General features: G+C 44.3%; 1 protein-coding gene across 1 annotated transcript in view; it reads right to left on the bottom strand.

The window, feature by feature from the left end:
* The window catches only part of KCNMB4 (potassium calcium-activated channel subfamily M regulatory beta subunit 4), a 70,826-nt gene extending 58,538 nt beyond the window's left edge, over window positions 1–12,288 (bottom strand). The window contains exon 1 of the mRNA XM_069955907.1: window positions 11,773–12,288. Coding sequence (XP_069812008.1) covers window positions 11,773–12,108 — 336 coding nt within the window. The 5' untranslated portion in view covers window positions 12,109–12,288. The remainder of the gene's footprint in view (window positions 1–11,772) is intronic.
* Window positions 12,289–13,223: the final 935 nt, after the last annotated feature.

The following is a 13,223-nucleotide window of genomic DNA, read 5'->3' as shown; positions in this document are numbered from 1 at the left end:
TACTCTATCCCTCTATGGGTTCCCGTAGAGACTCAAAGACAAACGCATTTCAGCAAAGTAAAGCGTTTGCCTTCATCAGTTTATCGTTAACGATAAACTATCCAAACGACTGCTATTGCAAAAGAGTTGAAATCGCTCACCCACTTACATGGAATGATAATCGTTACTTATGGTTGTTCTTGCCGTAGTCTTGTCGTCGCTATTGGGTTCGGCACTACTGCGAACAATCAAACGACGTCTTATTAAATGCAAACCATTTGCGAACGAGCAACGATAAGAATAGGTCCAGGTCTTATTAAACGATCAACGATTTCTCGTTCGGTCGTTAATAGTTAACTGCTATTCAACCAAACAATTATCGCTTAGATCGAACAACTTAACGATAATCTGAACGATAATCATCCCGTGGAATAGGGCCCTAAGGGAACCCAGGACTTGGAAGGAGTACAGAGAAAGGCAGATAGTGTAAGCCCTAATGTTTCACCCCCCAAGACTGTCCCTGACTGTACTTGTCACTCTGACCCTAGGCAGTCGGCAACAACTTGGCAACATTCCCTTCACTAAACAGGTGAAACACAGAACAAGACAGACAAACACGATAAAGAATAGTCAGGCAAATACAGGTCAAACCGGAGATAGCAGAATGGTACTAGAATGGCTGGCAAAAACAAAAGTCAGAAGGACAGGCAAATTGATTAGAATTCCAAGAAATGCAATCCAATATGAAATGCAAGCTCAAGCTACAAGAGACTATCACAAGCAATATATGTAACAGCACAAGCTGATTTTACCAGGATGTGATTGGACCAGCCCTCTGAGACCCAGACCGCACACAACACAGACTGACAGGAATGGTAGATGAGTGGCAATGGAACCTGTCTAAACCATCTGCAGCCAAGCACTAGGCTAGCAAGTACAGCAAGTGCTGGAGTTCAGACTGGTCCACGGAAACAGACACAATTTAGACACTAAGGGGGTCCTTTTACGCATACAGATAAATCGCTTAATAACTTGTTTAGTGAACAATAAATCATTATGAAAAGTCATAAATATGATTGCAATTGCGGTCATATATATATATTCTGTGACTATTCATAATTGCGTTCATATCTGCATACTGTGAACAATGAGTATTTACACTGAAAGACTTGAAAGCAATTAACAATGATTTCGAGGTCAGCTCAGAAGATGTGATCAACGACATGAACGATTCGTTCATAGTTTGATCATTGCCGCGTTTACACCAGAAGATTATCGGTTAAATTCAAACAATTTTATGATTTTTCACACAATAATCGGCCCATGTAAAAGGCCCTTAAATTATGGCCCAAAGAGCAGAGGTAAACAATCCATAATTGTTATTTTTTTCCATTGCTGACTCTCAGAATTTTACTATAGCTGGACTTCTCCTTTAAAAGTAAAAATTGAAAAATTGTGCTTTATCTGCAAAAAAAAAAAAAAAAAAAGGTCTTATCACTTAATATTTTTAGTCTACATTAAGTAATCATCATTGTGAATGTATACAGTTTTTAATGCTTAAGAAATACAGTATAAAATAACACGGAAGCAGTTTTGTTCTGCTGCATTATAAAAACTATGTTAATGATAAGCAGTTTTGCATATGACATAGGAGTCACTTCATTGCGGGTCACTGTTTATGGACGCATATTTATGTTAATTTTACTGCAATGCTTTAAATTAATATCATAAGAGGACATTGCTTTGGATGTTCTCTTCATTTTCTACTGGATATATTGTAACGTTGAAATACTTCCAAAAATATTGCCACCCTAGATTACCATTAAAAATAAAGTCATCAAATGGATTTAAAACATATACTTCAGTTACATGAGGATAAATGCACTGTTCTATCTTTAATAGACACTTGTTCTTTACTCAGTAAACGAGAAAATACTTTATCAATAAAATTGATAACAAGCTGCAGATTTCTTTTTCTCAATATGTACTGATGCTTAGACCAAGGTAAACAATCATGTTTTTAAAGCGACTGTCCAATGAGGTACACGCGCCGGCATGCAGATGCCAGTGGTGCTGTCCTTCTCTTGAACTGCCCTTGGGATCCCACACTCAACGTCAGTCTTTTCCTGCACACCAGGCCGCCCCTGAGCACTGGGGCAGGCTCGCCACCCCCCAGTGTGGCATTATCCCCTCCCCTCTGTGACGCAGCTCCATTTATTCTAATGGAGCCGTGTCACCAAGGGCAAGGGGTGTCATCACACGGGGACCAGACAGCCTGCCCCAGTGTTCCGGAGCAGGCTGGTGTAAGGGAAAAGACTGATGTGGGAACTGGGTGGCAATTTTGAAAAAAGGGCTGCGCCACAGAGTTTGGTAAAATCTAATGTGCATGCCTGGTACTATAATCTGTATGTGAATACATCCTAAGGCTATGTTCACACACAGTAGGGGAGATTTATCAAAGGGTGTAAAATTTAGACTGGTGCAAACTGCCCACAGCAACCAATCACAGTTCCTCTTTCCTTTCAGCACTGCCTAAAGCTGAGCTGTGATTGGCTGCTGTGGGTAGTTTGCACCAGTCTAAATTTTACACCTTTTGATAAATCTCCCCCAGTATATCCATCAGTCTTTTGGTCAGTATTTTTTCATCCAAAACCAGGAGTGGATTGAAAAAAAAAAAACCTGAAACTGTGCAAACCTTTCCATTATAATTTTGCCCTGTTACTTCCACTCTTGGTTTTGGTTGAAAAAATATTGACCAGAAGACTGAGAGAAATACTATGAGGGAGATTTATCAAACATGGTGTGAAGTGAAACTGGCTCAGTTGCCCCTAGCAACCAATCAGATTCCACCTTTCATTTTCCAAAGAATCTGTAAGGAGTGAAAGGTGGAATCTGATTGGTTGCTAGGGGCAACTGAGATAGTTTCACGTTACACCATGTTTGATAAATCTCCCCCTATGTGTGAACATAGCCTAAACCTGCATAGGAGACAGATATTATGTTATCTCCAATGTACATAATCAAACCTTACCTTACCCGTCCATGTTAGTTCTGAGTGCCTATCACTGGACTTTATAAAGGAATAGTTCTTTAGTCAGCTCACATGTATACTCACATTTCTTTAGCAAGTGTAGGAAAGCCAAAAAGAATGGCAACAAATATATAACTAAATTGTATTGAATTTAATTGCAATATTACTTAATTTATTCTTTTACTTATTTTATATTGAAGTGCTGGACTTCTATTCATTTTTTGGGCTATAAATAAATGGTGGTGTACTTTCCATAAGAAACTCCTGTTCCTGGCATTCTCTAAATGTGCTGCTTGGTCCTTGCACCAGATAATAGCCAGAAGTGGAGTTTATGCTTTGTGCCAAGAAGAGAAGTCATCGCCCCATGTGCTACCGTATTCACCTATCAGATTGCGGCACAGAGTGATCCAGAAGACCTGAAGAAACAATGACACCTCAGCTGCTGTGACACCCAAGTGCTGCCGCACAGACATCTGACCTACCAGTATTAGAGCAGACTGAGACTATTACAGTGATATATGGAGCAACGACTGATGTATTGATTACAACCAGAGCACTATAAAGCATGTCATCAGTTAGTCATTTATAACGCAAGCCCTTCAAGAGCAGACAGAGTGTGTAAGTCCATGTACAAACCCATAATGATGCCTATCACGATTACTCTGTAGTCTGGTACTAGAAGAGGAGTATTACAAATGGAAAATGGAGTATTTTCATATCAATACAATAGCAGTGCCTTCCTTATTGTACTTTTGCTTTGAGCAGACCTACGCCTTTGAATAATACTATTCAATTCTGTGCTGAAGTGTTGAGTTAAATGATAGAGATTCTTAAGAAATTATTAACTGTTTTAAAGGTGATTCTTAATATGAAGTGAAGACTGAAAAGTACAATAAAGAAGCCTGTCAGATAAGAAAAAAAGATCTGCTCTTCTTTTACAGAAATAGCATCACTCTTGCTCGTGCCCTGTATTGTATTGCAGTTCACACCTCATTCACTTCAACTGGTCAGAGCTGTAACACCAGACCCATCCTACAGCATAAAAGGCACTGGGGAAGATTCATCAAACTGGTGTAAAGTAGAATTGGCTCAGTTGCCCCCAGCAACCAATCAGATTCCACCTTTAATTTTCCTAAGAATCTGTGAGGAATAAAAAGTGGAATCTGATTGGTTGCTAGCGGCAACTAAGAGAATTCTACTTTACACCAGTTTGATAAATCTCCCCCACTGTTTCTGGAATTAAAGAGGTTGTCCAAAAAAAGAGATTGTGGGGGTTATGAACTCTGTACCCCGGCCAATCTCTGTATCGGGCCCCCGGCTTCTCTGTTATGACTGGTTACAGCATGTGACCCACGGCTCTATTCATTCCTATTGAGCTGCCTATTAAGCAGTCTTCCAGCTTACTCAGCTCTCTTCGGGAGCTCAATAGGAATGAATAGAGCCGTGGGTCACATGCTGTACCCGCGTCTCTAATCATAATAGAGGAGTCGGGAGCCAGATACAGATACCAGCAGGAAGTACAGAGGTCGGACCCCCCAGGATTTCTTCCTTTCCTCTATCCTGTGAATAGGGGGGGGGGGGGGGGGGAATGTTGCCAACCTTTTTAAGGCTTTAATCTCAGAAAAACGTCCTTTTTTTTTTTTTCCAAAGGACATGTCAGCAGTAGAGATGAGCGAACCTTGAGCATGCTCGAGTCCATCTGAACCCGAACTTTTGGCATTTGATTAGCGGTGGCTGCTGAAGTTGGATAAAGCCCTAAGGCTATGTGGAAAACATGGATATAGTCATTGGCTGTATCCATGTTTTCCACATAACCTTAGAGCTTTATCCAAGTTCAGCAACCCCAGCTAATCAAATGCTGATCTTTCGGGTTCGGATGGACTCGATCCCGAACCCGGTTCGCTCATCTCTAGTCAGCAGCTAAACTGGGGTAAAAATAAGCCAATGGCTAGATGATGCTTTTCATTAGGATTCCACACATATTTACTTTTTATTTATATAGTCCATGCCAAAGCTGAGAAATAAGCCTTTTTGCTAATATGCAAATTGGCTTAAGTGCCCAGGGTTGATCCCCAACATGACGAGCCCAAGGTCTGAGTATTCTTATTCTAGCAATTGGTGAGGGGGTCTTAAGCAACCAGACCCCACCCATCAAAAGTTTACACATTTCTCTAGGACATGTTTAAATGACCACAAATGACAAATGTGTAAATTACTTCCATTTTAAAATCTCAAGCCTTCCAGTACGTATCAGCTGCTGTATGTCCTGCAGGAAGTGGAGTTTTCTTTTCTTGTCTGACACAGTGCTCTCTACTGCCACCTTTGTATGAAACAGGAACTGTCCAGAGCACTAGCAAATTCTTATAGAAAACCTCTCCTGCTCTGGACAATTCCTGACAAGGACAAAGGTGGCAACAGAGAGCACTGTGTCAAACTAAAAAAAAAAATACATCACTTACCTTAGGACATACAGCAGCTGATAACTACTGAAAGACTTTCTGACACCAGTCCTGCTTATCCAGGACTAGTTATTGTCAACCTTCTCTGTACATAAAAACATAGGGTAAGCTGTCAATCACCTAAGTGTAGGCAGAGTAAGCAGACTCTTATTGGCTTTCATAGGAGGCCTATCATGATTTAGTCGTATGAATTCCTGCTACAAATCACATAAACCTACATATCACAGAGCTCAGCTCCACTCACTGTATTATATCCTGATAAGAACCACCTGGCAAGTCTGCAAAAATCAATACCTAGCATAACTATATTTACCCATCTGCTTATTTATGTTCATATTATATAGGTCCCATTACATGTCACTCGTTCTAGCCTGTGGGGGGGATTATGAACCCCACCATCCATCAGCCTCTGTACGTGCTTGTGTCTTGACAGAAGTTTCTTACTACAGCAACCAGAAAATGCTGCAACATAACAACCCAGTGCAGGGCTCCCAATGCAATGCGCTCCGTCTCATGTTTTTTCTCCCTTAATTACAAAGTGCAGGCGACTGTGTCTTTTGTTGGCGGGCCGTTTTAGTGATAACATGTTCCTGCTTTAATTAGAACTTATTGGTCCATGACTATCTGATTCAACACATACCCCTGGCAACTATCGAGGAAAAATGGAATTTAATTATAAAGTCCCACTGGATGTCAATAACATCTATAATGGCTGCTGGACTGATTTTCTTTAGGTGTTCTGTATACCTAGGACCAGGCTGTCAACAAAGGACATCTCTTACACGGACAGCTGAACTATACCCAAGAATTTTGCCAAGTCGAAGCATGTCGCTTATGCTAATGACCATTCACTCCTGGCAACAATCCCTCTCTGCCAGGCAGCAAGAGCAGTAAGCTAACACACTGTCTGACCCCCCGACAATATTGTACTTGAAAAATCAATACGTGTAACCCCAGACTCTGCTCCCTGGAAAAAGGTTTATGAAAGTACATACAATGGATCGCTGCACTTCCAAAAACCTATGAATGGAGCTGTGATAGTCTGGTTTTCAGCTATGTATTATTATTTTAAAGTGTTTTATAATACTTGACTTACCTTTAAATAGAGGGCAGTAAAAATAATAAAAGTAATGAATTCACACATATACTGGGATAGAACTGCATTGTGAAGTATACTACCAGAGTAATAAAAAACTAAGGCGTAGCAATGGCAGAAAACTTATTTGCAGCACTGCAGAGAAAGGGAGAGGGGAAAAGACTTCTATTCTAATAGTAAAGTCCACATTGCAAATGGACATGGGATATCAGATATACAACAAAGTGTATCTGCAATAGCAACATACCTGTAACTTCTAATGGGGGGAGGGGGGAGTATAAGATATATCCCATACAAGTATTAAGAAACATTGACCTAGAAGGACACCTTATGTACAGAACAGTAGTGTACCGTGTGATGGGCCCAGGTGACACAAGCCATATAGTGTGATGTAGTGTGATAAATGAGCGACTCCTGTGTACTGTATAGGAGCCACAGCACAAAACTCTTCCGCTGAGATCTGTAAATACATTTTACAGTCCCTTGTACAGATACTACTAGCGAATCTCATCCCCTAGGTAACACAGCTTATCTCACAATGGGAACAATTGTATTAACTCCTTCAGGAACCCAGAGTAGTTTATAGTGTACCTTACCCACCTACACAGTAAAATAACCAGGATTAACCTTTACTGCCCATTACCCTCTTACTGTAATGACACTTCCCACCGTAAATCTAAGGGTGTTCATTACGGTACCAGGGCGACTATAAATGAGCCACCTGCCCTGAGGCTTCACTATGTAATATAATAGAATAGGGAAACGCTATGGAATTGGTGATGGTGAGCAAGCATGAGACAGCACCAGGTAAGCGGGCAGACAGGGAAGACACAAATACATTATTTACATGTTACTTAACCTCATCATGTTGGGTATATTGCCAGCAATGCTATCCAGTCTATCCAGAATACTGCAATGCTACAGCAAAGCACAATGTGCAGCACAGACATAATGTGGTGTGCCATATGGAAGTAATAGGGTAACTGCAGTGATGGTAATATTACATAAGAGAGGCTCATTGGTCAGCGGCATCTACTAGTACTGACACATCAGCATTGTTAAAATGTTGGGTGTCACTGTGCCCCAGCCCTGACTAGGTGTCATGATATTTACTGGTACTTGGGATTCCATTATCCCATGTATGTAACGGAAGTGACAGGTTTATTCTATCATTAGTCACAAAGAAATGATGGATTGCCTTGGTGCCACACCCCTTCCTAGCTACAGAATACAGAAAGAAGGACACTCCTGGCATATTGTATTGATGAAGTATCATGAAGGATGTTCCTACAATGGGGTTTGGGGCATCATAGAACTATAGAACAAAACATGCCATGAGCCAGAGAAAGACATTATTAGACTTTAGGAGACACTCGGGCACTTCCAGGAGCCATTTTTACTTAACTGACCAAAGACTTCCATAAATGACAAAACAACCCAAAACGTTTGGTTCATCCCTGCCATAAAAAAGTAACATTGGACATACATACATGGCAAAAGGGGGGCATGGGAGGAACAAAAAAAAAGTGTGGGACATAAGGGTCAAACAGGATGAGGATGGAGGTCATAAGGAGGAAAGGGAAGGCACAGGACATATAAAGCCAGCTGGAGAACTATAGGATGTACACAGGGCATACAGCAGACACATGGCAGTATAGAGGGAGCAGGACGGATATACAGACTTCAAAGATGGAGGACACAGGGCACAGACCAGGCAGTACCAGAATAGAGAGAATGGAAATATAGACAGAATTTAGGATAAGACATATAGAGCGGCATTAGAGAGGTGGAGTAAGTTGTAAAGACTTAGAAGATATAGACAGAAGCCACATAGATTGGCATTATGGATATAAAGCATGAGAAGAAGAATCTAGAAGAGTAACCAGGAGGTATATGGCAGTTGTAGAGAAGGTATACAGAGTAACCAGGAGGTATATGGCAGTTGTAGAGAAGGTATACAGAGTAACCAGGAGGTATATGGCAGTTGTAGAGAAGGTATACAGAGTAACCAGGAGGTATATGGCAGTTGTAGAGAAGGTATACAGAGTAACCAGGAGGTATATGGCAGTTGTAGAGAAGGTATACAGAGTAACCAGGAGGTATATGGCAGTTGTAGAGAAGGTATACAGAGTAACCAGGAGGTATATGGCAGTTGTAGAGAAGGTATACAGAGTAACCAGGAGGTATATGGCAGTTGTAGAGAAGGTATACAGAGTAACCAGGAGGTATATGGCAGTTGCAGAGAAGGTATACAGAGTAACCAGGAGGTATATGGCAGTTGTAGAGAAGGTATACAGAGTAACCAGGAGGTATATGGCAGTTGTAGAGAAGGTATACAGAGTAACCAGGAGGTATATGGCAGTTGTAGAGAAGGTATACAGAGTAACCAGGAGGTATATGGCAGTTGTAGAGAAGGTATACAGAGTAACCAGGCAGTACCAGAATAGAGAGAATGGAAATATAGACAGAATTTAGGATAAGACATATAGAGCGGCATTAGAGAGGTGGAGTAAGTTGTAAAGACTTAGAAGATATAGACAGAAGCCACATAGATTTACATTATGGATATAAAGCATGAGAAGAAGAATCTAGAAAGAATGACAGCTATAAAGTGATACTTGGGATTTATAGACAGAGTAGGAGGGATATGGGACATATAGATAGGAAAGATGACACTCAGAGTGGTAGGAGAAATCTCCAGAGAACAAAGGGTAATGAAGACATACAGAGTGGCACTAGGGATATATGGCGTAAGCAGAAAGGAAAAGGGACATGTACAGCTCACAGAAGAGAGATATAGGGAAATGCAAACATAGTCAGTAAGAAAGGTGTGGGTGTATAAAGAGTGCCATTAAAGCTATACAGAGTGACCAGGAGGTATATAGGGCATGTAGAGAGAGTACAAGGTATACAGACTGGGTAAGGGACAAGGAGAGAGTATAGAAGTTATACAGTGCAGTATCAGAGCTATACAAAGTAGCTAGAAGGTATATAGGACAAGTAAAGAGAACAGAAGGTATACAGGGTGGCATCATAACTACAGAGTAACCAGGAAGGATATACAACACCTCAAAAAAATAAGATATACAGAACAGCATCAGAGGTATACAGAGTAATCAGGAGGTATATGGAACAAGTAGAGAGAACAGAGGGTATACAGAGAGGCATCAGAGGTATACAGAGTAATCAGGAGGTATATGGAACAAGTAGAGAGAACAGAGGGTATACAGAGAGGCATCAGAGGTATACAGAATAATCAGGAGGTATATGGGACAAGCAGAGAGAACAGAGGGTATACAGAGAGGCATCGGAGGTATACAGAGTAATCAGGAGGTATATGGGACAAGTAGAGAGAACAGAGGGTATACAGAGAGGCATCAGAGGTATACAGAATAATCAGGAGGTATATGGGACAAGCAGAGAGAACAGAGGGTATACAGAGAGGCATCGGAGGTATACAGAGTAATCAGGAGGTATATGGGACAAGTAGAGAGAACAGAGGGTATACAGAGTAACCAGTAGTCATATAGAACAAGTAAAGAGAATAGAAGGTATACAGAACAACATCTGAGCTATACAGCGTAACAAGGAGGTATAAGGGGCATGCAGAGATAGAAGGTATACAGAGTGGCATCAGAGATATATGGAGTTCCCAGGAGGTTTATGGGACATGTAGATCAGGCATACAGAGTTTCATCACAGCTATACAGAATTTCCAGCCTGGATACGGGAATAGGAGGTATATGGCAGTTGTAGAGAAGGTATACAGAGTAACCAGGAGGTATATGGCAGTTGTAGAGAAGGTATACAGAGTAACCAGGAGGTATATGGCAGTTGTAGAGAAGGTATACAGAGTAACCAGGAGGTATATGGCAGTTGAAGAGAAGGTATACAGAGTAACTAGGAGGTATATGGCAGTTGTAGAGAAGGTATACAGAGTAACCAGGAGGTATATGGCAGTTGTAGAGAAAGTATACAGAGTAACCAGGAGGTATATGGCAGTTGAAGAGAAGGTATACAGAGTAACCAGGAGGTATATGGCAGTTGTAGAGAAGGTATACAGAGTAACCAGGAGGTATATGGCAGTTGTAGAGAAGGTATACAGAGTAACCAGGAGGTATATGGGGAATCTAGAGAGACTGCCCAGGAGGTACATGTGGATCAGGCGTACAGAGGGGCATTACAACTATACACAGCTCCCAGCCGGGGTACGGGAATATACAGAGCAGAGGGATATAGGACATCTCAGCCGGATATGGTGATGGGCAGCATGGGCACACAGGGTGGTGGGCAGGGAAACACAGATAGGTTGGCAGGGGCAGGGGGGGGGGTAAGCAGGGGCACACTGGGTAGTCATCAGGGGCACACAGGGTGGTCATCAGGGGCACACAGGGTGGTGGGTAGGGGTACACAAGGTGGTGGGCAGGGGTACACAGGGGGTCAGCAGGGGTACACAGGGTGGTGGGCAGGGGCACACAGGTAGGTCAGCAGGGGCACACAGGTAGGTCAGCAGGGGCGCACAGGTAGGTCGGCAGGAGTGCACAGGTAGTGCGTCAGGGGCGCACAGGTAGGTGGTCAGGGGGCACACAGGTAGGTGGGCAGGGGTACACAGGTAGGTGGGCAGGGGCACACATGTAGTTAGGCAGGGGCACACATGGTGATCAGCAGGAGCATACAAGTAGGTGGGCAGGGGCGCACAGGTAGGTGGGCAGGGGCAAACATGGTGGTCCACAGGGGCACACAGGTAGGAGGGCAGGGGTGCACAGGTAGGTGGGTAGGGGCGCACAGGTAGGTGGGCAGGGGTGCACAAGTAGGTGGTGGGCAGGGGTGCACAAGTAGGTGGTGGGCAGGGGCACACAGGTAGTTGGTGGACAGGGGCACACAGGTAGTTGGTGGGCAGGGGCACACAGGTAGGTGGGCAGGGGCACACATGTAGTTAGGCAGGGGCACACATGGTGATCAGCAGGAGCATACAAGTAGGTGGGTAGGGGCGCACAGGTAGATGGGCAGGGGCGCACAGGTAGGTGGGCAGGGGCGCACAGGTAGGAGGGCAGGGGCACACATGCAGGTGGTGGGCAGGGGCACACAAGTAGGTGGGCAGGGGCACACAGGGTGGTGGTCAGGGGCACACAGGTAGGTGGGTAGGGGCACACTTGCAGGTGGTGGGCAGGGGCACACAGGGTGGTGGTCAGGGGCACACATGGTACCTTGGGGTTGCTGATGAGCTGCTGCTCGTCCTCATGGAGCAGTGCCCTGGAGTTGGACTCGGAGTTGTTGACGTAGATCTGCAGGCAGGGGTACAGTGAGGTGCCCTTACAGTCACTCCCGCAGGTGAACGTGCACTCGAAGGTCTCCCCGATCTGCTGCACCGACAGCACCGTGCAGTTGGCCGTCTTGCCCTGGAGGTCCTGCAGCGCGGGATTCAGCCAGCAGAAGCCCAGGATGAAGAGCGACACCACCCCGGAGATGATGAGGAATAAGCCCAGGCGGATACTCTTGTCCTCGGCTTCGGAGTACTCATAGGCTACCCTAAACTTGGCCATGGCGCCCAGACGTGTCCTCCTCCTCAGCAGAGCGCGGCTCCGCTCCCACTCACTGACATGCCGCCTCTACTTCTCCTCTCAGCGAGTAAATCAGGCTGCTCCAGTCTCCTGCTGCCCCCCCACCCCCGACAGAGAGGGAGTTCCCCGACTTTCCGCGAGCCAATGGCGGCAGCTGGCCGGGAGCCTGACAGCCACATGTCCCCGGCGAGAGCACAGCCTCCGTGACACGGTGCACCGTATCCTCAGTGTGACCGCACAGCCTGCGCCTTAGCCGCCTCACTGCTCCGCCGCGACCTGGGAAGATCAGCGACCATGAGGAGGACAAGTGCCCCAAGTGTCACCTCCCTCCAGTCACTGTACAGCTGCATACACACAGTCTCCAGCTAATATATGTATAATGTCCACAAGACCCCCCTACCCCCAGTCACTGTACAGCTGCATACACACACACAGTCTCCAGCTAATATATGTATAATGTCCACAAGACCCCCCTACCCCCAGTCACTGTACAGCTGCATACACACAGTCTCCAGCTAATATATGTATAATGTCCACAAGACCCCCCTACCCCCAGTCACTGTACAGCTGCATACACACACACAGTCTCCAGCTAATATATGTATAATGTCCACAAGACCCCCCTACCCCCAGTCACTGTACAGCTGCATACACACAGTCTCCAGCTAATATATGTATAATGTCCACAAGACCCCCCCTACCCCCAGTCACTGTACAGCTGCATACAGTCTCCAGCTAATATATGTATAATGTCCACAAGACCCCCCCTACCCCCAGTCACTGTACAGCTGCATACACAGTCTCCAGCTAATATATGTATAATGTCCACAAGACCCCCCCTACCCCCAGTCACTGTACAGCTGCATACACAGTCTCCAGCTAATATATGTATAATGTCCACAAGACCCCCCTACCCCCAGTCACTGTACAGCTGCATACACACATACAATCCCCAGCTAATATATGTATAATGTCCACAAGACCCCCCTACCCCCAGTCACTGTACAGCTACATACACACATACATACATACATACATACAGTCTCCAGCTAATATATGTATAATGTCCACAAGACCCCCCTACCCCCAGTCACTGT

Source organism: Dendropsophus ebraccatus, chromosome 1 (genome assembly GCF_027789765.1).
Source record: "Dendropsophus ebraccatus isolate aDenEbr1 chromosome 1, aDenEbr1.pat, whole genome shotgun sequence".
NCBI lineage: Eukaryota > Metazoa > Chordata > Amphibia > Anura > Hylidae > Dendropsophus > Dendropsophus ebraccatus.
The sequence above is the reverse complement of the archived record's forward strand: the minus strand, read 5'-3'. Positions and strand labels throughout refer to the sequence as shown.